General features: G+C 40.9%; 1 protein-coding gene across 4 annotated transcripts in view; it reads right to left on the reverse strand.

Moving 5' to 3' along the window:
* Positions 1 to 26,714, reverse strand: part of ube3c (ubiquitin protein ligase E3C) — a 155,745-nt gene that overhangs the window by 19,930 nt on the left and 109,101 nt on the right. For all 4 annotated transcript variants that reach the window (XM_059639642.1, XM_048563871.2, XM_048563877.2 and 1 more), the window contains exons 19-22: positions 25,261 to 25,508; positions 11,127 to 11,339; positions 6,792 to 6,980; positions 4,225 to 4,291 (exon numbers count right to left, since the gene is read on the reverse strand). In XM_059639642.1, coding sequence (XP_059495625.1) covers positions 4,225 to 4,291; positions 6,792 to 6,980; positions 11,127 to 11,339; positions 25,261 to 25,508 — 717 coding nt within the window. The remainder of the gene's footprint in view (positions 1 to 4,224; positions 4,292 to 6,791; positions 6,981 to 11,126; positions 11,340 to 25,260; positions 25,509 to 26,714) is intronic.

Consider the following 26,714-nt stretch of genomic DNA (forward strand, 5'->3'; position numbering starts at 1 on the left):
TCTGAAGTACATCGTGTAAATAGCGGAGAGTGGATGCTTGTGGATGTGGTGCCAATCGAGCGGCTGCTTTGTCCTGGATGGTGTCAACTTCGAGTGTTGTTGGAGTTGCACTCATCCAGGCAAGCGGGGAGTATTCCATCACATCTGACTTGTGCCTTGTAGATGGTGGACAGGCTTTGGGAAGCCAGGAGCCCAGTTACTCGGCATGATATTCCTAACCCCTGACCTGCTCTTGCAGCCACTGTGGGGCTAATAGAGTTGAGCTTCTGGTCAGTGATATTCCCAAGGACCTTCATTAATGGGGATTCAGTGCTGGCAACATCATAGAATCAAATTACTCCTTTGAAATTCATTCTCATCGGAGATAGTCATTGCCTGGCATTTGTCATGGCATAACTGTTACTTGCCCCTTGCCAGCCCAACCCTGGATATTGTCCAAATTTTGTTGCACTCGAATGTGAAATGCTACAGCATCTGCAGTAATGCAAGTAGAGTCAGCGATATACAACAGAGAAACAGACTCTTCGGTCCAACTCATCCATGCTGAACAGACACTATATAAATTTAGTTCCACTTGCCAACTTTTGGCCCACATCCCTTTAAATCCTTCCTATTCATATACCCACACAGATGCCTTTTAAATGTAATTGTACCAGCCTCCACTACTTCTGCACCACCCTCTGCATGAAAAGGTGCCCCCTAGGTCGGTTTTATATCTTTCCCCTCTCATCTTAAACCTATGCCCTCTAGTTGTGCAGTGCCTGATAGATTTATTGCAACACATACCAGAGTACAGTAAAAATCTTTGTTTACAAACAGTGCAGGCAGATCATAGTAAGTAAGCAAGCATGTAAAGATCAAACGATTTAGACAGAGGCATACAAGTTACACTGCACAGGTGAGGTCAAGATAATACAGTGTGAAGCTGGATGAAACACAGCAGGCCAAGCAGCATCTCAGGAGCACAAAAGCTGACGTTTCGGGCCTAGACCCTTCATCAGAGAGGGGGATGGGGTGAGGGTTCTGGAATAAATAGGGAGAGAGGGGGAGGCGGACCGAAGATGGAGAGAAAAGAAGATAGGTGGAGAGGAGAGTATAGGTGGGGAGGTAGGGAGGGGATAGGTCAGTCCAGGGAAGACGGACAGGTCAAGGAGGTGGGATGAGGTTAGTAGGTGGGAAATGGAGGTGCGGCTTGGGGTGGGAGGAAGGGATGGGTGAGAGGAAGAACAGGTTAGGGAGGCAGAGACAGGCTGGGCTGGTTTTGGGATGCAGTGGAGGAAGGAGAGATTTTGAAGCTGGTGAAGTCCACATTGATACCATTGGGCTGCAGGGTTCCCAAGCGGAATATGAGTTGCTGTTCCTGCAACCTTCGGGTGGCATCATTCCGGCACTGCAGGAAGCCCATAATGGGCATATCATCTAAAAGAACAGGAGGGGGAGTTGAAATGGTTCTCAACTGGGAGGTGCAGTTGTTTATTGTGAACCGAGCGGAGGTGTTCTGCAAAGCGGTCCCCGAGCCTCCGCTTGGTTTCTCCAACATAGAGGAAGCCACACCGGGTACAATGGATACAGTATACCACATTGGCAGATGTGCAGGTGAACCATTACTTAAAATGGAAAGTCATCTTGGGGCCTGGGATGGGAGTGAGGGAGGTGGTGTGGGGGCAAGTGGAGCACTTCCTGCGGTTGCAGGGGAAGGTGCCGGGTGTGGTGGGGTTGGAGGGCAGTGTGGAGCAAACAAGGGAGTCACGAAGAGAGTGGTCACCCCGGAAAGCAGACAAGGGTGGGGATGGAAAAATGTCTTGGGCGGTGGGGTCGGATTGTAGATGGCAGAAGTGTCGGAGGATGATGCGTTGTATCTGGAGGTTGGTGGGGTGGTGTGTGAGAACGAGGGGATCCTCTTTAGGCGGTTGTGGCGGGGGCAGGGTGTGAGGGATGTGTTGCGGGAAATACGGGAGACGCGGTCAAGGGCGTTCTCGACCACTGTGGGGGGAAGTTGCGGTCCTTGAAGAACTTGGACATCTGGGATGTGCGGGAGTGGAATGCCTCATCCTGGGAGCAGATGCAGTGGAGGCGGAGGAATTGGGAATAGGGGATAGAATTTATGCAGGAGGGTCGGTGGGAGGAGGTGTATTCTCGGTAACTGTGGGAGAAGGTGGGCTTGAAATGGACATCAGTTAGAAGCTGGTTGCCTGAGATGGAGACTGAGAAGTCCAGGAAGGTGAGGGATGTGTTGGAGATGGCCCAGGTGAGCTCGAGGCTGGGGTGGAAGGCATTGGTGAAGTGGATGGACTGTTCGAGCTCCTCTGGGGCGCAAGAGGCAGCGCTGATACAGTCATCAATGTAACGGAGGAAGAGGTGGGGTTTGGGGCCTGTGTAGGTGCGGAAGAGGGACTGTTCCACGTAACCTACAAAGAGACAGGCATAGCTGTGCCCATGGCCACCCTGTTTGTCTGTAGGAAGTGGGAGGAATCGAAAGAGAAGTTGTTGAGGGTGAGGACGAGTTCGGCTAGGCGGATGAGGGTGTCAGTGAAGGGGGACTGGTCGGGCCTGCAGGACAGGAAGAAGCAGAGGGCCTTGATGTCATCTGCCTGCGGGATACAGGTATAGGGACTGGACGTCCATGGTGAAAATGAGGTGTTGGGGGCCAGGGAATTGGAAGTTCTGGAGGTGGTAGAGGGCGTGGGTGGTGTCACGGATGTAGGTAGGGAGTTCCTGGACCAAAGGGGAGAAAATGGAGTCCAGATAGCTGGAGATGAGTTCGGTGGGGCAGGAATAGGCTGAGACAATGGGTCGACCAGGACAGGCAGGTTTGTGGATTTTGGGAAGGAGATGGAAACGGGCAGTGCGGGGTTGGGGAATAATAAGGTTGGAGGCTGTGGGTGGGAGGTCCCCTGAGGTGATGAGGTCATGAATAGTGTTGGAGATGATGGTTTGGTGCTCGGGGGTGGGGTCATGATCGAGGGGGAGGTAGGAGGTGGTGTCGGAGAGTTGGCGTTTGGCCTTGGCGATGTAGAGGTCAGTGCACCATACTACCACTGCGCCACCCGTGTCTGCGGGTTTGATGGGGAGGGAGCGGAGGGTAGCCCGTTCTGCGGGGAGGGGTTGGAGTGGGTGAGAGGGGTGGAGAGGTTGAGGCTGTTAATGTCTTGACGGCAGTTGGAGATGAAGAGGTCGAGGGAGGGTAGGACGCCTGGGGGTGGTGTCCAGGAGGACGACTGGTGTTGGAAGCGGATGAAGGGGTCAGGAGGGAGGGTTAGGTTCCCAGTTAAAGAAGTAAGCGTGGAGGCGAAGGCAGCGGAAAAACTGCTCTATGTCCAAACGTGACTAGTATTCGTTGATGTGTGGTTGTAGGGGGACAAAGCTCATTAACTGATGGAAGCGGTTGTAGGAGATCATTACCAGGATGTGATGGGTCTTTGATGAATTTGGCAGCCTTTCCACAGCAGTGAGTTGCGTAAATAGAGTCCATGGATAGAAGGCTGGCTTCTGTGATGGTTTAGGCTACACAACCACTCTCTCTCGTTTCTTATGGTCCTGGACACAGCAGTCAGGGGTGTAATGGAATAGTCCCCACTTGCCTGGATGAGTACTGCCCCAACAACACTCAAGAAGCTTGACACCATCCAGGGCAAAGCAGCCTGCTTGATTGGCACTACGTCTACAAGCATCCACTTCTTGCTGGGTCTAAATTCTTGAACTCCCTTCCGTACAGCACTCTGGCTGTACCTACATCAGGTACATGGAAGGCAGCTCACCACTACCTTCTCAAGTGTACTTAAGGTTGCACAGTAAATGCTGTCACAACAAAGATGCTGACATCCCCTAAGAGACAATAGACAATAGGTGCAGGAGCAGGCCATTCGGCCCTTCAAGCCAGCACCACCATTCAATATGATCGTGGCTGATCATCCACCATCAGTATCCTGTTCCTGCCTTATCCCCATAACCCTTGATTCCACTATCTTTAAGAGCTCTATCTATCTCTTTCTTGAAACTATCGAGAGACGTGGCCTCCACTGCCTTCTGGGGCAGAGCATTCCATATGTCCACCACTCTCTGCGTGAACAAGTTTTTCCTCAAATTAACAAATACATTACCTCTAGGCACAACACTTGTAACACTGCTTAAAGCCAGTATGTAACTTTTGTGTTTGACTGGTTCACTAGCATTGATGACATGTGAAATCAAAAGACACCCTTGCCCTCAGAAAAATATTTATACCTGAATAGTTTGTGAAGTTTTTCAGATCCTCCAGATCTATTGGTATTTGTGCTCCAGATATTAAAACCTGACAACAGGGGGGGGGGAAGAAGAAAAGAGATTAAGAAAATTTAAACAGTTTTGGAATTGACAATTAGCTCTTCGTTTCCTTGCTATTTTTTTCCAGAAGAAATTCTTTAACTCATCATATCTCAAAAACACTTCAGTATATATATGAAATGGCATAACCTCAACACCTAGCCTATGGAGCTGTAGGTGGGATTAGACAGGGGAGCTCATTTTTAACCAGCATTGACACTGTGGCCAAATGACAGCTTTCTGCACAGTAGATCTTCAGAGAAGCAGACTTCATATCGGATAGAAAAAGGCCCTTAAGCCCATCAAGTCTGCTGTGGTCAAAAACAAGTACCTAAGCATTCTGATCTCACTTTCCAGCACTTGGCCCACAGCCTTGTCTGCCTTGCATCCCAAGTGGATATCTGAATACTTGTTAACATGTGGGTTTTTGCCTCAACCACAAGCAGCGAGTTCCAGAACCCTATGACCCTACAGGTGAAAGAAAACTCTTCCTCACATACCCTCTAAAACTGTGCCCTTTTGCCTAAATATAGGTCACCTAGTCATTGATCACTCCATCAAGGGGAAAGAGTTCCCTCCAGTATGCCCTATGTCCCTTATAATTTTATACATCACAATGCTCCTTCAGTTCCATAAAAAATAACCTCAGCATATCCACACACTCTTCAAAACAAACTCACCAACCCAGACAAAATTCTAGTAAAGGTCCTCTGCACCCTCTATAGTGCAATCACATCCTATAGCATGGATTCCAGAACAAAGCAAAATATAGTAACATAGAAAACAGCTGGATCAAGCCATTTATACCCCCAAGCGAATGCACCATTCATCTACAAATGACTGATCTTCTATCTCAATGTCATTTTCCAATGCATTGTTCCTATAGCACTTGATATTTTTAATATCTACAAATCTATTGATCAAGGTCCTGAACATAAATCAATGGACTGGGGCTCTACAGCCCTCCAGGGTACAGAATTCCAAACCTACTAGCCAGTGACAAGAAGTCCCTCATCTCATGAATGGCCAATCCTTTATCCTGCCCCCTTTGGCTTTTCAAATTCCAGCCAGGGAGACATCCATTCATCAATACTTGTTTATTCCCACTTGGTTTTCTGTTAACCAAATTGCAGTCTACTCAGGACATTACCCCCATGTCATTTTTTTTGCTTTGTTTACTAGCCTGCTGTGTCCAACATCATCAGAAGCTTGCTTAATATCCAAATAGGCCTCCATCACTCATTTATTCTCCTAGTTACATCCTTAGAAAATTCCAACAAGTTTGATATCCCTTTCATAATTCCACACTGGCCTAACATAATTTTCCACATGTCCATTTATCACATCCTTTATAACAGTCTAACATTTTCCCTACTACTAATGTCAGACTCATTGGACTGCAGTTTCCCATTTTCTCCTTTCTTAAACAGTGGACTTGTATTTTCTACCTCCTGGTGTATAGGAACCATTTCAGAATCTACAGATTTCTGGAAGAGGATCAACAATTTCTCCTTCATGTCTACAGCCAATCTCTTTCAAATTCCCTGGAATACAGATCACCAGGTCCGGGAACCTACCAACTTTTGGTCATAGCCATGGCATTCTTTCTGCCGCTTTCTCAGTTAGAATGTAGTAACAAGATTTTTTTAAAGCATTTTTCTAACTTTCCAACATTTAAAGAACCTCACTCCTCCCCCAGAGCAGTGTATTAAGTTACATATTAACAAGAGTAGTTACTTATCATGTATGATCTTGCGATGCCATTAATTATCTTTTACTTTTTGAAACTCAGCACTCCCTGACCTCTCACTGCCTTGGTCCCAATTCTAAATTTAATTCACCAACTAAATACTCTACTTTTTGTTATTATTCTCTATTTCTGTAATACCAATTTTTACAGTATGCAAGCTGTAAAAGGGTAAATTACAGTGCTCAAGAATATTGTTGCAATTTTTAATGGTTATAAGGCACCTGAATTTATTCTGTACTAGAAAAAAAATTTCTTAACTATGAATAAACTTTGCAACTGCAGTCTAGAAGAACAAGGTGAAAATGTGCAAGTCTTGGTTTATATAACCATACGAGAGTAAACACATTCCAGAGAATTAAGAAGGTTACACTCTTGCAATGGGTTGGCCTCTGGATCTCTAAGTATTACTTAGACTTTTTAAAAAAAAACATCTAAAGGGTCACCTTCGGTTTCCAATGTGGCTCTGTCAATAAGCATAATATCTAACTTGCCAAATAGTATTATATCTCAAAATCTAAGTCTGAACTTTTCTTCTCCTACAAATTGTGTTTGATTTTAATCTACTGTTGTGGAAATAATTTAATGTACTGTTCCAGTGGCAGGTTATTGGTTGAGCTGTTCAAATAATCCTAGCACCCCGCTTGCTCCCTCCCTTGACTTGACGCCGCCACCACCCCACCCAAGTGGGTAAAAAAAGGAAGACAAAGTTACATAGCTACAAAAAGCTCACGTGGTTTACCTGAAGCTCTTGTTGGTCAAACATCCTCAGCCATTCTAGGTTCACAACATTAGCAACCCCCTGTCGGAATGCAAGACAGTGTGGTCGGATCTGTTTGTTGAGCCTATAGTCCGCAACAAGATGGATGTAAGCTATTCTGTTAGCACTGGTTACGGGAATATCCTTGCCACCCAGCTTCAGTTCAACCACCTAACATATAAAAGATTTTTCATTAGAATTCTGCAATTAATATATTAATTGATTCAACAAAACATGTTAGGAACATACAGCTGCAGAAACTAACATTAATGTTAGATTATATTTTAAGTTGATCACTTTCTCAATCTTTTCTACTTTCATGAAGGAAATGCTGCAGTCAGGTTTCCACTCTACTACAAAATTGAAATAGCTCTTAGTAAAGTCACAGATGACATCTTATGTGCATCTAAAATGGTAAACTTACCCATCTGGTCCTTCTCAACCCACATGCAGCCTTCAGCCTGACCTCAACAGCGTTCGCTGACACCTCTTCACTGTCATTCAGCTAGATTCTTCTATTTACATTCTTGTCAATTTAGTAAAGGCTGGAGAATCAAATGTAGTGGCCTCTCTACCCACTGCCACTCCTATTAACTCTGGTGCTTGCCCCAAAGATCTATCACTTGCAGCCAATTATCTCTCAATTTCATTCTTATTCGTTGGGGAGTTGTGGCTTCACTGGCTGGATGTGTCTTTACTGCTCATTCCTAATTGACCTGCAGAAAGTGGTGATGAACTGCTTTCTTGAACTGCTACAGGCCATTTCGTCTCAGAATATCTACAATTCCAGCAACAGCGAAGGAATGGTGCGTTGAAAGAGAATTTCTCAGTGGTGTTCCCATGAATTTGTTTTCCATATCCTTCCAGATGGTAGTGATCGTGGGTTTGGAAGGTGCTGTCAAAGCAGCTGTAGTGAATTTGTGCAATGCATCTTGCAGATGATTTATGCTATTGCTATTCAGCGTCAGTGGAGGACAAAGTGAATGTTTGTGGGTGTGGTGCCAGACAAGCAGGCGGCTGTGTCCTGAATGGTGTCAAGCTCCTTGAATGTTGTTGGAGCTGCATCCAGACAAGTGGACAGTATTCCTTTGCACTTCTGACTTGTAGACAGTGGACAGACACTGGGCAGACAGGTGGTGAGCTACTCACTGCAGGATTCCTAACTCTCACCTGCTGCTGAAGCCAGAGAATTTACATGGCTATAATAAAAGCAAAATACTGGATGCTGGAAATCTCTGACATATGAAAAGAAAACGCTTGAAAAATTCAATGTCAATGGAGAGAGAATCAGTTAACTGCAAGTCCAACATGACTTCTTCTATTCTGAAAATTAATACCTGACTCAAAATTTTAACATTGTTTTTCTCTCTCTGCAGTTACTTGCAGACCTCCAGAATTTCTCCAGCATTTTCTATTACCATCTGTGTGGCTGGTCCATTTGGGTTTCCAGTTGAACATAATACCAGGATATTGGTTACTGATGATGCAGCAATGGTAATGCATTTGGGCATCAAGCAGCAATAGTTAGATTCTCATTTGTTGGAGATGATCATGGCCTGGCACTTGGGTGGTATTAATGATAGCTGTCACGGACATGGATAGCTTCAGTTCTCAGTGTCATCACCTGAAGTCGCTACTCATTTTAACACATGCTCTAATATCACTCAATTCTCTTAAACCTGCCAATTTTCCAATCGGTGATCTAACCTTCCCAGCTATACACAAAAACAGAAATGATTAGGAGTCAAAGGGGAGGGAAAGAAATGGTAAAAATGCAACCAAAAAGTCCTCACTTCAATTAACACACTATTTGGGACAAACAGCACTATTACAAATAATCCCATAGCCCTTATACAGACATGGTTACAAAGAGATTAAAGCTGGGAACCAAATACTCATGGGTATGTGACTTTTCAGGAAGGAATGGATGTCGGCGTTATACTGTTGCTACAGGATAGAATAAGTACAACAGCAAGACATGATCTTGGATTGGAAGATGTAGAATCCATATAGGTGGAGTTAAGAAATAAAACTGTGAAGATGATAAAATTAACTGCCAAGCAAGAGGTAGATGCAGCTACACGGTAGATGCAACATTTAAACAACATTTGAACAAGAAATGGAAAAGGTTGAGAGGGATATGGGCCAAACACAGGAAAACGAGGGTAGGTTACTTTGGGAAATCTTGCCAGCAACACAAATTGGATTGTAAGGTGTGATTCCATGCTGTATGACTCTGTGCCTATTAGAGAAGGAACAACATTTGATCTTTTGTTGGAAAATAAGGCAGGCAAGTAACTGTGGTGTCAGTGGGGGAGCACTTTGGGGCAAGCGATTAGAATTCTATTAGTTTTAAAATACTTTTGATTTGTTCAAAAAAACTTAAAGCTCTAAATTGGAGTAAAGCCAATTTTGACAGCATTAGACAGGAACTTTCAAAACAGCATGTAGGATCCAGGGGAGCCAACTACATACAAAATTGGCTTGAAGGTAGGAGGAAGAGTGTGGTGGTAGAGGGTTGCTTTTGGGACTGGAGGCCTGTGACCAACAGTCTACGACAAAGATCAGTGCCGGTGCACTGCTTTTCATCATTTACCTGTAACCCCATCTGCAGTGAAGAATTCCAGAGTCAATACCACCGTCAAAGAAACAATTCTTCATGTCTGTCTTAAATGGACAACTAATTATTCTGAAATTATTCTCTCCAGTCCCAGATTCTGCCATAAGGGGAAACAACCTTTCAGCACCTACCCTGTCACGTCCCCTAAGAACCTTACCTGTTTCAATAAGGTGCTCACTTGATCTCCAAAGCTGTAATTAGTAAAGCCCAATCTACTCAACCTTTCCTCAACACAAAATCCTTCCATTCCCATAAAAGTTACTTAGTCTCACTCCCACGTCTTTTCCTTGTAGTCCTGCCAATTTCTTCTCATCAGACAAAATTCAAAATAAATTGTATTTAGTGCAAGGAGTAATTCAGCAACATGGGCTCACAGCAAGGTTTGCCAAGGTCACAGGAAAATGGTGCTGACCTCCTGTGAATTATATTAAAACCAGGTAAACTTTTGTGTAAGAGTGACCAATGCAGCACCACATGATCAGAAACGGCTTACATTGAAAACAGACATACAGATGTACTAAATTTAAAGTATCCAGGCTTGTGTATACAAATATTCTGATGGTGCAGAAATGACTTAACTAGCCTAAAACACACAACCTATTGTTTTCAGGTGATTTTCTACTGTGTAGTGTAGAAGTTAGGAAAGATTTGTATTTTGTTAGAATGTTATTTGTCTGGTTAGTTGACAGCTATTGCAAAAAAAAATCACAAGGGAGGATAAGTTTCACACATTAAAGTAAAAATTTAAAATGCCTTACTATACATAACAAGAACCATACCATACACACCGATCTTTTAAACTCCTTAAAGTACTCATCAAATTTCAACTTAAAATCTACATTAACTAAGTTTGTTTCAGTTTTCCCTCACAATTCAATTCAGCAGGCATGTTTACATAGCAATCTTGCAGAAAATCTCTGACAATAACAATATCCTTTGCTCAACACATTTCAGTCGTGCATTGTGAATCGTAAATTGCAAATGTCAAAAGGTCAGTGCCATAGTAATTACAGATCTCTTTAAACAGTAAAGCCTTATATTGTTGTGTAAAACACTGTCTATGGAAACTAGTTGAAAGTTTAGCTGAATCTACTACAGTTGGGACTGGACCAAGGAAACAATGATTTTGCCTAAAGCGAATGAAAGTAAGACCAAAAGTCACTATTACAGGTCATTTGTTTTATTCTTGTATTAAAAAAGTATCTGGGTTACTTAAATTGTTATATGCTAGCCTGTAATATCCTAAAACTACACAACTATTATTTGGCATGTAATCAAATTTTTTTTAAAATGTTAAAATTACTTCAAAAAAAAAACGTGTGTAAAGAGAGGTTAATAACATAAGTTAAAGCTAAGCAAACAGGTATGGCAATAAACAGGTTACAACTATTCAAAGGAAACACAAACCGACATTTAAATAACAAGCTTGAGATTGAAATGACCAGCTTTATGACAGTGGAAAAAGCCACTAATAAATTCCACAAAAAGACAGAAAAACCTAATTGTCATGTTTTGTACACAGTTACACCAGGTCAGACATACAACACCTTCATTTACACCTCACAACTGAAATAATCAATAAAACTTCATCCCCGACAAAGAGTTGAACTAAGATTACTGCCACAAGTGTGCTATATCTTTAATCTGTCTTCCAATCAGATAAATTAATTATTAACTGCAATTCAATAAGAACCAACCTGTGCTTCTCCAAGCTCATTGTTCACCACTGTGAAATTGAGTCCAAGTTCCTCCACATCACCCTCATAGCTCTTTAAGAAAAGCAGGTTTTTGTACATTTCGGGATCCAATGACGCAAGATGATGAATGTCAACATCTGCACTCGTGCCCAGAAGCTTGGACAAAAAGAAACTGGCAAAAGGAAGTTCAACCAACATGTTTTCATAAAGGGCCTGCAAATAATCAGAACAAGAGAAATAAGCAACAAATGAGCAATTGCTTCTATTTTTAGGTGCAGCATGACAAAAAAAATAGCCAGATTCCAGTCTTCTGTTGAATAACCACCCTTCTGTTGCGATGGCATGTACACTGCACTACATTTACCAAAAAGTCTTAAACCAAAATTAAAGCTAAAGCTTTATCTGACAATGTTAGTTTATGATTAAAAACAAATCCAGACCTTCAATTTTATGGTAGAAATTTGACATGAAACAGTGGTTCAAGGTATTAACAAAGTTTCCCTGTAACTTTAAAGTGTTATGTTTCCTGTAATTCCCACTTAAATGGTTGTTCAGTCAGCACTTTAAAGTTTAAAGCACGTTAAACTAACAAGTTAAAATGTAACACCAAGACAAAATAAATTAAGACAAAGACAGGCAGATAGCTGAAGTGATTAAGAAATATTATAAATATTACTTCTCATCTCAGGATCGTCATCTTTGCAGCATTGTTTTTGCCTCTGGTTACATGACAAATAATGCAAGTGCAGACCCAGATGTGAACATGTATTTAAATGCAAATTAAAATGCACTTCAGATTAGCCACAAAACTTCATATTTCAAGATCAGCAGAAATTTAAAGAAATGTGAACTGATTGACTTCGTAACATGCAGACTGACTTTTTGAACATTTAAGTTCTTTGATTAAGTTCTATTAATATTCCAGTTATGAAGCTTCAACAATATCAAGGAAAGCTATGAGACAATTCAAAGGATCTAATGTTTTTATGGTTATATTTACAGCCCAAAATTCTGCCAAAATTATTGAGCTAAAATTGATTAATTATGCAGGAAACCTTTTTAATACAACTAAGTGCTGTGAAATTAATGCAAATGGTGGTGCAACCTGGAAAATAAATGTGAACAATATCAAAAGCTGCCAAATAGACTTAATAACTTATGGCATGAAGAATCAATAAAGAAACAAAATGCCTACTTTTCTTTGGTCGTTAATCGGAACAATACTGTACATAAACATTCACCTTCACAATAAACAGATGCCATAAAATAGAATATCGCTGCCAAATGAATATTTTTACTTAAACAGGAGTTATTGGGTAACCCATTTGTGCAGGACACTATAAATTGTTCTCAAAGTCAAATACAGGTTTCAAAGTAAAAGGAAAAAACTGACATAACCTTAGGGGAAAAAAATACATGCATCAAAAAGTTGGTACTTTAAAAAATTAGAATGCCATACACAATGCAATACTACACATGCATAAGTTATTAAAAACCTGTCTGGAATACGAAAATCAGAATCCTTAATTGAAGTTGCTCTAATATGTACAAACTTTGCCTTTAAAGTACAGAATGGAGAGGAAATTATTGTCACAAAAAAAAGTCCAGTGATTGATTACAAGGACATCAGCCCAGTTTCTCTGCAATTGGTGACCACTTAAAATCATGACAAGTACACCTTTGATCCCAAAATTTCTGAAACCATGAGTGCAGCAAGTTCACATTTTCCGTTAACCAGAAATTTCAATTCCTATATAATGAAGAAACCACCTGACGTTATGCACACACATCTCTGGAGTTGAATGTAGAAACCATCTCTCACATTACTACCAACTGCATGATCATTCCAATGACCAGATGTGTAACAGATCTGAAATGAATTAGACCAAACCAAATTTATGTTATCATCTGGCAAGGGACCAGTCGCATTTTGTTTTAAGTAGACAGATACCCAGGAGACTTCTGAGAGAATAAAGTGCAAAATGCCACTGCTTTGAACATACTTTATTATACAACGTTAGAACAGTAATACAACCTACACGATGTGCACAATTTATATTTTAACACCCAGAATTAATGTGCAATCCATGTGGAAAAGAGACTATGACTGAACACATCACTGCACAAATAAAATAGAAAATTCAATCAGGAAAGATCTCTCAGCAACTTCAGGCATTTACATCCCAGAGAAATCACCAGATCTCATTAAACTTCACCAAGAATCAGAATTCTTCACTTCTGCCCATCTGCTCTTGAAACTCACTCTCAAAAAAAGCAGTGATGCATTGCTTCTTTAGAGCACCTTAGCTTTCCCCAACACAGAGCCAGCAACTTTCCTACTTTCTCAGCGCCCCCCAGAACCTCTTGCAATTCCTGACTGCCAACACCAAGCTGCTATCAATGCTTGGAACGCTCTCCCCAGTTCAAACAGCACTGGGCCATCCAGCTGTTTTTGATGTTCCTGCATAAAATCTGTATAATGTCACATCTATTGGTCATCCTGCTCCCTTTCACTAATTATCCAGGTCACTTCAGAGGGGATTTGAAGTCAACTACAATGCAGATCCAATCAAGTAGTAGTGGTGTGAATCCTTATCTCAAGGAAAATGCAATGCCAGACCAGATTTACTTGTTGTGGAGCTAGAACTTACAACCTGTGGGTTTAGTTCAGTCCCACAACATCATCTCACTACTGAGCCACTGGCCTAGACAACAGTGTTTTCTAATGGATTATTCAGTGTACGAAGTATTTTTAAGACACTGGCGACAAACTTCATCCTTTGTTGGTACTTCCTATAGGTAGGCCTAGAAACCCATTGATTTATAGTTCATCACAGTCAAACGTGGGATTAGAAATAGCAATTTGCATCAACAAGACATACTATACTCTTCTAGAAACAGGATTTCCAGGCTGAAGACAAGAGAATTCAAGGTACAATAATAAATGCTATATATCAATAATCCTTACTGGAAGTACTTCTGATATACAGTACATGGATTCTGAATTTGAGAGATATTTATAAATGAAGTGTCTGTGATAAAAAGCCTTAGATGTATTACTTCATCACTGATTACCATTTTCAACCTTTCATCGTTTGGACATTTGATTTCCATTATGACTTTTAACATCAATATATGCAAATGCTTTTAACCTTTATGGCTGGAAATTTTAATTTTTAAGAAATAAATCAATATTGCAAATTATAAGCTGTAATTTACCGCCAATCCATTTTGAAACCTGTTACATCATACAACAACACATACACCAGTTACTTCAGAATATCTATAGATTCACTTTGCAGCCAGTTATGTTTGAAAATGTTCAAAATTATACCAGTGGGAAACTTAATGATTGAATCAGTTAAACAACAATTAGCAGAGTCACACTGGAGAATTTATTCTTCAATCCATCATTTGTATTGTGTCAGCTTAGTTCAGTCACAGCACATGCCAGCACTTCAGTGCAGCGTTGAAGGAGTGCTGCCTTCTAAGAGATGCCATCTTTTGGACAAGAGATGAAATTCAGGCTAATATACCATTTTAAACACAATTCCACCTAGTGTCGATGCGATGTTGACAGATTACATCCGATGAACTATTTTGAAGTTCAGAATTTCTCATACCCAACCATCCAAACCTGTTTTCTCTTCAGTTCATCATCACTTGGCATTGTCCATTTTTCGATCAGGCTCAAAGTGCGAGAGAATCTGGAGAATTGGATGCATTGCAATGGTCATAAGCCAGTTGAAGAATGCGCGAATCCTCAACAGATTTCTCTCAAGTATGTCATATTAATTGATAATCCCGTTCTCAGACATAATCAGTATGGTAAAGAACATCATATTTTTCTAAATGTAAATAGATCAAAGACAAAATAGTTATACAAATGAAAACGGTCATGATCTATTATCACAGAAACATAGAAGATTCGAGCAGGTGGTGGACATTCAGCCCCTCGAGCCTTCTCCACCATTCTCTTCATTTATTCACGGGACCAGGCAACGTTCATTGCCCATCCCTAATTTCCCAGAGGGCAGTTTAAGAGTCAACTACATTGCTGTGGGACTGGAATCAAATGGAGGCCAGACCAGTTAAAGATGAAAGCTTCCTTCTCAAAAAGGACATCAGTGAATGAAACAAGTTTTTGCAACAAATGACAAAGGGTGCATGGTCATCTTTAGATTCTTAATTCCAGATATTTTTATTGAATTCAGAATCCACCATCTGCTGAGGTGAGATTCAAACCTGGGTCTCTGGATTAACAGTCCAACAAAAATACCACTAGGCTATTGCCTCCCCTTGATTCATAACAATCATGGCTGATCATCCATCTCAATAGCCTAATCCTGCAGTCTCCCCATAACCTTTGATCCCAATCAACCCAAGTGCTATGTCTAGTCACCTCTTGAATACATTCAATTGTTTTGGCATCAACTTCTTTCTGTTGTAATGAGTTACACTGGCTCACCACACTCTGTCTACCCCAAATCCTCAGACTGTGACCCCTGGTTCTAGAAACACCCACCATCAGGAACATTCTCCCTGCATCTACCCTGTCTTGTCCTACAATTTTATCTCGATGAGATCCTCCCTCATTCGTCTCAATTCCAGGGAAACAATCCTAACCTAGTCAGTCCCTCAATCCCTGGAATCAACCTACTAAACCCTTGCTGCACTCCCTCGAGAGCAAGAGCATCCTTCCTCAGAAAAGGATAGCAGAATTACACACAATATTTCAGGTGTGGGTTCACCAAGGTCCTGTGCGACTGCAACAGCAACAGCACATCCCTGCTCCTGTAGTCAACCTCTTGCAATGAAGGCCAACATACCATTTGCCTTCTTCACCGCCTGCCGCATCTGCTGCCGACCTTCAGCGACTGGTGTACAAGGATGCCCAGTTCCCGTTGCACACCCCTCTTTGTCCAATTTACAGCCATTCAGGTAGTAATCGACCTACTTTTTTTTGCTTCCAAAGTGAATAACCTCACATTTATCCAAATTATACTGCATATGCTATTCATTTGTCCACTCGCCCAACTGTCAAAATCATGAGGTAACAGAAGTGTGGAGCTGGATGAACACAGCAGGCCAAGCAGCATCTTAGGAGCACAAAAGCTGACCCTTCATCTAGGCCCGAAACATCAGCTTTTGTGCTCCTAAGATGCTACTTGGCCTGCTGCGTTCATCCAGCCCCACACTTTGTTATCTCGGATTCTCCAGCATCTGCAGTTCCCATTATCTCTGTCAAAATCATGATCATGCTGGCAGATCTCTGCATCCTTGTCACAGTTCACCCTCCCACTCAACTTGGTATCATCTGAAAACTTGGAGATGTTACATTTTGTTCCCTCATCCAAATCATAAATACATATTGTGAATGGCTGAGGTCCCAGTACTGATTTCTGTGGCACCCTACCTGTTACTGCCAGCCAATTCAAAAAGGACACTTTAATCCATCTTCGATCCGCCTCCCCTTCTCTCCCTATTTACTTCAGAACCCTCTCCCCATCCCTTTTCTGATGAAGGATCTAGGCCTAAAACATCAGCTTACCTGCTCCTCTGATGCTGCTTGGCCTGCTGCGTTCATCCAGCTCCACACTTTGTTATCTCAGATTCTCCAGCATCTGCAGTTCCTATTATCTCTGAAACACTACTTTCTAAATGCTCTGTTATAAATTCCTTGATAATGGATTCGAGAATTTTCCCCAATACCAAATGTTAGGCTCACTGGTGTATAATTCCCTGTTTGCTCTCTACCTCCCTTTTGGAATACTGGAGTCACATTAGCTACCCTCCAATTTGCAGAGTCTGTCGAATCCTGGAAGATGACCACCAATGCATCCACTATTTCTACAATCACTTCAAGTACTTTGGGAAGTAGATTATCAGGCCGTGGGGATTTATCCACCTTCAATCCCAATTTTCCCAGCACCACTTCTCTACTAATATTGATCTTCCTCAGCTCTTCTCTTTTACTACTTCTTGCATTCTCCAACATTTCTGGTAGCTGATTAGTGTTCTGCTTTGTGAAAGCAGGACCAAAGTGTATATCTAGTTGTTCAGCCATTGCTTTGTCCCGTGTTATACATTTCCCCCATTTGTCTATAGGGTACCTACATTTGACTTCAACCATCTTTTTATCTTCATGTACCAACAGAAACTCAGCATCAGTCTTTACGTTCCCTGCAAGCTTACTTTTGTACTCCATTTTCCCCTTCGTAATCAATCCCTTGTCCTTCTTTGCTACATTCTAAACTGCTTGCAATCCTTGAACATATTTTTCTTCCTTGGATCAAATACTCGCTCCAATTTTTTTTTTCACAAGCCAAGGATTGGTCCCTCTTAGCTATTTTGCTTTTGTGCCAGACAGGAATAAACTGTTGTTGCAGGTCCCCCGGGCTTTCCTTGAATGTTTTCCATTGCTTATCCACTGTCATCCCTTTAAATAACTCTCCCCAATCTATCATCACCAACTCAAGCCTCATATCTTCAGTTTCCTTGATTAATATTCAGCACCTTAGTCTCCAAGTCAACTACCTCACTCTCCATCTTGATAAAAAAAATTGTGTCATGGTCACTCTCCTCAAGGGGTCTTGCACAGCTAGATTGTAATGAAAAGGGAATCATTGCCACAGCACCCAGTCTAAGATGGCCTCTAGTCGGTTCCTCAACTTACTGATCAAGAAAACCGTTCCATTTCCACTCCAAGAATTCCTCTATGGTATTGTGGCTAATTTGATTTGCCCAGTCTATGTGCAGATGAAAATCACCCATGAGCACCAATATTCCCTCAGCACACTCATCTCCAGTTTTTATTTGGTGCCATTCCCAACATCACTGCAATTGTGGGATCTATATATGACATGCACAATTATGCTTTGCCCCCTGGTATTTCTCAACTCTACCCATACAGACTCCACATTGCCCCAGCTAATATCCTTTCTCACTATTGTTAATTTCCTCTTTAACCAGCAGTGCCATTCCACCACCTTTTCCTTTTTGCCTATCCTTACTAAATACTGAACACCCTGGGACATTCACTTCCCATCTCTGATAACCCTGAGTCAAGTCTCTGTAATTCCAACTGTATCGTCACCGTTTACATCTATCTGCACCATTAGTTCATCCACTTTATTGCAGATGCTCTGCGCATTAAGACACGAAGCCTTTAAGCTTGTCTTTATAACGTCTCGCTCTTACTTTTCTCAATAGTCCTAAATTGTGTCCTCGGTTTCTCTGCCTATCACTTTTCTTATTCCTTTTTCTACCTTTCACTTTTGTCCTTGCTCCCTCCTGATTCGTCCCCGGCATATTAATTTTATCCCTCGCCAACCTCTCTAGAAAACATTCCGCTGGGGCATCAGTCCCAGACCTACCCAGGTGCAACCCATCCAATTTGTACAGGTCCTACCTCCCCCACAACCAGTTCCAATGTGTTTCCTGTAATTGCGAAAAACACGAAAACATAAAACCATGAAGGTTTTCTTGATGTTGTGGAATTCCTCAGTTATAAAAACGTAGGAAGATCAAAGTAAATAAAAACTGAGCAGAGCAGAACAACAGAGCTTGGTGTTATTGGTTAATCACAGGTGTGCCGAGATCAGTTTAAAGCTCGTGCTTTTGGTGCTGAGCTGACTGATGGGCCCATAGCAGCTTCACAAGGTTGGGACTTCTTTCCAAATTATGCTTACCACACCTTAGTATATTGTCCACTGACCTGGCTTGCTGGCGAAGGAGCAGCAGTAGCAGCAGCAAACAAAGCATCAATCATGAGAATACAACTGGACTGCTCATGACCGACCCATTGTGCTTCAGGACTACCTAGTTTTAGCTTGCCAAATTTGACTATCATCTGTCTTGCACCACAGTATAGCTGCACCACATTACACAATGGAGTATATTGTGGTTGTGCAAGTTAGATCTGTCATCATAAGAAGTCTAAAAAGGTCTTTGTCTCAAAGCTATCAAGAGTCTTTCAGGTGTTTACTGCAAAAGAACTCTGATTTGAACAGAGGTCAGGAGATTTTTGATAACAAATGCTGGACTTGCAAAATTGAATGATTGAATCTTGATGGTGATGTTATGAAGCACATAAGCACTCCAGACTGCAAAGCCTTTAAAAGGTGTGGAATGTTTGTTACATCTATTCAACACGAGTGTTGAATAACATTCGCTGTCAAGTCAAAAGGTTTGTGACATCAGCCTAAACCTAAAAGTTATAATCCAGTCCCCCTCACCAGCTGCACCATAGTCAGTGTTAGTTCTTTTAATTCAGTCTCTCAGGATCAGTAACTTGCTTCTTGTTATTCTTCCCCTTCAGTACATATCCACACTGAGGGTTTATTCTTTGTTGCTCTGCTACTTGATCATCATATCTGCTGCACTTGGGTTTTGTCCTATCTTGTCCCAGTGTTTCAACTACTTTTCTTCAGTCATCAACTCAACTGCTGTCAGGTTTTTCTCCCCCATTGTCTTGCTGGGCATAGCGCTTTTACTTTTCCTCCAACAATCTTCGACAACAGCATTTTTCTTGCAGTGCTCTCTTACTAAGCCAGTCGTGGAAAATCACGGCAAAACATGAACATTGCTCAGTTGCAGCGAGAGAAGTTGGAGAATGGACACTGGTCAGATTGATGACAATTACAGAATGACAAGAGATTGGAGGAGCAGAGATGACACCAGGTGATGAGGTAGCAGACTCAAATCTCAAAAACAGGATCACACAGCATTCTAGCAAGTAGTTTGTGGATCCCGGTTTGCCTCAAAAATGTTGGACTAAAAGTTCACCTATTCCAACCTCTATAAAGAAAGAGTGAAGTGCAAAACTCTTTCTCCCCTCTAGATTACGCAGTTTCCAGAAACTAAGCAACTGTTATTTTCTTACCTGTAAGTTAGAACACCATGCAGTTCTCTGACTGATGTTATATTACAAAAATGATTATGTTTTCAAAGTATTTCATTGGCTGCAAACGACTTTGGACAATGTCCAGAGGTGATGAACAGCACTAGATAAATGCAAGTCCTTTGGTCGATGCTGCATACTCCAATACAGGTCGATGAATACAAATGCACACTCATTAGAGAATAAGAGACTGCAAAATTGCACTCAAACCAGCTGACTTGGCATTACAAAGGTGAACCGCATGAAAAGTAGAGTTTACCTTAATAAATATTATGAGATAAATCAACCAAGATAACCTTTAAGGTCTTTCTAACTGTGAAACAAATCAAAATGCCATTACCACATATTTTGACTGCTTATTTATGCTCCGTCTCTCTGCTTGATTTAAAGCCAACAAAATGCAATCACTACACAAACAGAATCAAGAATCATCTCCTAATGGAAAGTTTAATTGAAGAGTGACCAGCAACATGAAGCAATCCCTTCAGTTAAGTTGGCTATAAAGACCTTAGTGCACTGAATCACACTAAACAGGCATTAAAGAAAATTTGAATTAATTATGCCTCAATAAATATAGATAGCAATCAATACTCTCTAAAAGGCATATTTTGTTCATAGACCTTAAAAGAACAGTACAGTATTTACCAGCCACATCCTGTTTACAATTGTAATCAAAATACAATTACTTCTATTATAGATGACTTTGCAACTTGCTGCCTGTCAGATTTAAAGTAACCAGTTGAGTAAATACTTGCAAGTAAAGAATAAATCATTCTTTGCTGACTGAATCCTGTCTGCATCACATTTCGTTTTTATCTTCTAAAGCACATTTTGCACAAATCATTTGAAGACTGCATTAGCTACCTTAACATAAGAATTTAATAAAACATTTTCAAAGAGATTAGATGTGTCCTGAAGTATACACGCCCAGCCTCATAAGATGCTTATAACTAGGTCTAGAAGTATTCATAGAATACACCAGCTTGAGCATGCCACTCAGCCTATGTAGCAGAATATTTATCACCGAAGGGAGCTACTCTTCAGAGCTGCTGTTTCATTTTCCGAAGTCACATTAGATATTTATTCTAATTAACTAATTCATGGATCTTATTACGCACCTCTGGAACAAGTGGGACTTGATCCCAGGCCTCCGAGCTCAGAGGTAGGGACATACCCACAGCACCACAGGTGCCCTCACGTAAGTAGCTCGGACTTGATTAGGCGGAGGAATATGTTCAGCTGCCTGGTCCTAGTTGTTATCTAAAGCCAAGTAGTGCACGTCAGGACTGTCAAACTACAAGGCCTTTAATGCCATCTTCTCTGTTCCGAGCTTTCTAACTTATTTTTCAAACTGCATTTGAAAATAGTAAAAAAGGGAAGAATGTGTAAGATAGCTTTTGTCCTGTAATTAAACATGTTGATTGGGTTTTTTGACAATATTTAGATGGAAAATAAATTTATTACATTTCTTTAAAATGGGCGTGGTTCAAGTCCATTGTTACTTTCTGACCTCAAATTGCTGCACTCAGTACTCTTGCTGAACTTTACAGAAAATATTCTTCCTTCCCCTTCCCACCCCAAATATCTTGTTTCCATTGTCATTAAAGATGCCCTGATCTCGTTATATATTAGAAGAATTCCATGATGAAGCTTGGCGACATTAGTCACGAGAATATAAAAAGCTACATTTCCTAATACTCAAAATATATACTGGCTTCAAGCCCCAGTTTCAGCTCCAGTGAGACCCTCACTTCCTAAAAAGCCCAAAATGTAATTTCTTGGTGCAAAACTGAATTTAAAAATAACCTAACTTACAAATCTACTGTCCTTTTCAAAGATTTTGGTCAGTGATCATTCCATTCCATGTACACTTGTATGTATGTACATACATTTGGCCCAGACTTTGGTTGTTTTCAACGAAAACAAAATTAAAAACATGGGAACTACAGAGGCTTTATTAAAATCCAGGTCACTGAACACCCACAAAAATACTTTATATGACGCATGATTTAACCAGAATGATGGCTAAACTGAACCCTCGCTTTATTGGTTGTACTCCACCTGCAAATAAACACTAACAGTAACCTTACGATTGAGATCTCGGGTCTGCATCTAAAATTACTCTACTAAAACTAGCAATGTAATTGAAGAACACACAACTGCCTAACCTGTATTCACAGCTACCCTCTTGGCATTATGACTCACATTGTCCCACCATCCTCAGGTCAAGTCTGATCAATTCTTTGTGTCAATCTCCCCTCACATCTTTGCTGTTTCTGTCTCTCTCCCTGGGGGAAAAAAAATCCCCAGGTTGCGCTGACATGTAAATAGTATTTTGTGACAAATGCAGCTTGCAAGCCAAAGGTATAATTTTCTTATCATTCAGCTTGACTGAGACACGTGCAGATTTCTCATACAACGTGCTTTCATAATCAGACTATTCATCAGGTATCAAGTGGATGAGCAACATTGCCTTGGGTTAAATACTGTGAAGACTGTTTTCAGTCCTCGCTCTAAGCCGTATTCCCTGGCAGTCTGTGTATACCTTCTAAGCATGCATGATTATACATTTAAACCGAGGAACGTGAGTCTCAACTGGTCCAAGGGGAAATATCGGGTTAACTTCACCTTATTACTGTCTCCATTACACACCCAGGTTCTGCATCCAAATCTTAATACTCATTGTATGAAAACATTCTATCTTACGTAACCCTTACTGATTTTGCAAATCACTTTAAATCTATGCCCTCTTGGTCTTTTCACAAGGGGAAATCAATTTCGCCCTATTCACTATCCTGTTCTGCAAGATTTTGCAAACATTGAGCAATATCTGGATTTTAAAATTCTCATGACACTTTTTAAAGCCTTTCATACTCCTCTCCTCACTACCTCTGGAACCTCCTCCGACCCTACAACCTTCAGAGGCATCTGTGCTTCTCTAATTCTGACCTCTTCATCCCCAATTTAGATTGTCCCACCACTGACTGCCACATTACCACTGCCTAGAGTCCAAGCTCTGGAATTCTCCCCTTAAACTTGTCTGCCTCTCACATTCCTTTCCCCCTGAAAAGGCTCCTTAAAACCATTTCTTCCATTTAGTTCAGTGTCATATTTTGTCTTATAATGCTTCTGCAAAGTGCTTGTTGCATTTTATAAGATGAGAAGCACTATATTATCAGAAGAAATTGAGACTTTTTTTAGAAAAAAAGACTAATGGAATGTCAGCTTTGCTGGCCATTTCTGTTGCAAGTTGCTCTCAAGAAAGTGGTGCGAGACCAATAATACCAGCAGGAAGGGGGTTTCTAGGATTTCAACACAACAGTGAAAATGGTGATACATTTCCAACTCAATAATTAGTCTGGAGGAGAACTTGCAGATGGTCGTGTTCCCATGTATCTGCTTGGCTCACACAGCCACAGTATTCACATAGCTTTGGTTAATGGTAATCCCCAGCATATTGACAGTGGAATAATGAGTAATTGTTATGCTGTTGAATGTCAAGGGTCAATGGTTAGGTTCTCCCTTGCAGATAATAATTGACTGACATAAATGTTACCTGCTATTTGTCAACCTAAACCTGGATATTGTCCAGGTTGGAAATCAAATTGAATTGATGAATTTGTTAAAAATGTGACACAATTAAGGCAGCTAAAATACATCGCACTGAGAACCAAGTGGAGAGTTTTTTGTCCAATGGTATCTCAACAGTCATGAGGATTTCTTAGACAAGGTTATAGAGAAACCTAGGGATTGAAAAACAAAAAGGGAAATTGTGAGAAGATTAATCTGAAATTTTACACAATGGTGCAATTTCCCTTCTATCAAATTTTCACCATTCTATCTTCTTTTAACTTGAGTGTACATAGAACACAGAACATTACAGCACAGTACAGACCCTTTGGCCCTCAATGTTGCACTGACCTGTGAAACCAATCCGAAGCCCATCTAACCTACTCTATTCCATTATCATCCATATGTTTATCCTATGACCATTTAAATGCCCTTAAAGCTGGCGAGTCCCTAAGGTTCCTCAGGAAACAAGCGGTAGATTTAGGTACAGTTACAACTTTTAAGAGAAATTTGGATGGTATGTGAATAGGAAAGGTTTGGAGGGATATGGAGGCAAACACAGACAGGTGGAATTAGTTCCGTTTGGGGAAACTTGGTCAGCCTGAATGAGTTGGACTGAAGGATCTGTTTCATGTTGTATGACTCTATGGCAGGTCAAGCCACTGGGCAAAAAGTTGGAAAATGGAATGTAATATACAAAAATACAAAGCTGTTCATTTTGGAAACTGCAACACAGTTGGGGTATTGTACACAACAAAAGTCACAGATAACTAAGATGATTAATAGAATGTTGGTCCTTATTTCAAGGAGGTTGGAGTAGTGGGGCAGTCTTACTGCTACTGTACAAGGTGCTGGTGCAGCCACACCTGGGATACTCCGAGCAGTTTGGTCCCCTTACTGAAGCTATCATTTCACTAGAGGCAGTTCAGTGAAGGTTCACTAAATTGATTCCCAGTATGAAGAGTTTAAATAACAAAGGTTAAATAGGTTGGGATTCTACTCATTGAAGTTTAGAAGATTGAGAGGGGATCTCTTTAAAACATATAGGATTCTTAAGGAGCTTGAAAGAGTAAATGCCCAGAGCCTAGGACCAGAGGGCACTGCCTCAGAATAAAGTGGTACCAATTTAAGACTGAGATGAGGAGGAATTTTCTCACTCAAAGGGTTGAATGTCTTTGGAACTGTTTGCCTCAGAGAGCTGTGGGGGACAGTGTCCTTATGTTTATTTAAGGCCGAGATAGATAAATTCTTGATCAATGGGAGAAACCAGGGTTACAGGGAAAGGGCAGGAAAGTGGGTGTGAGGTATGTCTGTCAGATCAGTCATGACTCTATTGAATGGCAGAGCAGGCTCAAGGATCTCAACAGCGTACTTCGACTCCTATTTCTTATGGTCTTATTCTTCAGTGGTTTTTTTGCTTCAGTTTTGCAAAAACAGAAAATTAGCAGAAATTGTTTTTAACTACAGTTTTCCAGTATAGGTGCTTTCTCAAAGTAAACATGCAAGGCATGTGGATTTCCAGACTGAATGGGCTGTGTGGTGAGAAAATAATTTCTTCAGGTTAGCTCGACTAATGAAACGTTTTAATACCATCTTTCAGTTATTTTCCAATAGAACACTTGTTTTGGCAAGGCATTTGATAATAAAAGATTGAATTCTTACCTTTCCCAACATTCTTCCTAGAAAGTAGTAATGTCTGGTGAAGAGATCGCCAACCAACATTTTTGCTGCAGGATTTGGATACAGAAGCCCTTCATTTGTTGTTTTAAAAAATCCCTGGTTTGGGTTAAACCCAGTCTTGAGTAGTTCATTAAGAAATTCTCTGAATATTCCGCCACCATCAATTCCAGCTTCATCTAAACCATGTGCGTTTAACAAGTGAACACGTATTCGTTTTCTCAGGTCAGATTCTGAAAAACAATGGGAGTAACAAAAGTTGCTCCTGAACAAGTATTGGACTAAATTGATACTTCTACAAATCACAGCCAGAAAGATGGCAGCGGTTTCAGCAATCACTGCGTAAAACTGACAGCAACCTCTTGTCTGCATATGCAGTTAAACACACATTGGTGTCTAGGCTGTTTGAGGATTTCCATGTTCCTGTATCCTACCAATAGCAACAGACAAAGCCCATATCATGACCAAAGTCCCTGCCACACTGCACATCACATTTTCATGGAAGCTTTCTGTATTATTACTGCTGACAAAGAAAAAAATCCAGGTTAATGTCTTATACGGTCATGAATACATATTTAATGCATCTCATTTAAAATGACACCTTTAGAGATCAGTTGCTTCACTGTCCAAGAAAGGGATTGATGAAAGGCTCTTGCAATTTTTTAAAAATTCAACTGGCTGTAAGATGTTGAATTAACACACATTCTTCAGTCACTTTGCTGATGTCAAGATTGCCGTGAGTCAAGTTCAGCTTTTAACATTAAGTATGGCTCAATCTGGTCTTTGCCGAGACAACCAGGCAGATTTTTTCCAAAGAATGTGTGGTTACATGTCTAAAATAATGTTCCTCTTCTGCGATCACTAATTACAATTAGTGTTTCTAAATAAAGGATTAAAAAAGGCACATGATGCAGGAGTCACTGGAATAATTATATACAGGCTCTGGAAGGAGCAAAGTGGATTGGCTAATGGATATTTGCTTGGTTTTTATTTTGACTATTTGCTTTAAGAAGCAGATTGCATTCAAATTACACTATGCTGACCATCAGGTTTCATTTACGGCAGCAGCAAATGATTTTTTTTTGCGTATAACTCTTTCCGCTACACACCCTATGAATTTCTACTTAGTGCAGGCAGCTTGATTTGCTGCCAGAGGACAGTTTTGCATAAAAAGGTCTCAAGGGAACAAAAACATTACATTCTGAATGAATCTCAGCAATAAAAATCACTCTCCACAAATCATGTGTCTTCTAAAAGATGACCATTATTCATGACCAACTAGGAAGAAGCAATATCATTAGACCTTGGGTTGAAATCTAAGAATTATAGAACTTTACTTCCCCAAAACATTATGACAAATCAATGCAATAAACTGCAACAGGAAGTGTTGAAATGGACTAATTTTAAGCTCCCTTATTAACAATGCAATTTATACTACT

This window comes from Stegostoma tigrinum, chromosome 2 (genome assembly GCF_030684315.1).
Source record: "Stegostoma tigrinum isolate sSteTig4 chromosome 2, sSteTig4.hap1, whole genome shotgun sequence".
NCBI classification, from domain to species: Eukaryota; Metazoa; Chordata; class Chondrichthyes; order Orectolobiformes; family Stegostomatidae; genus Stegostoma; species Stegostoma tigrinum.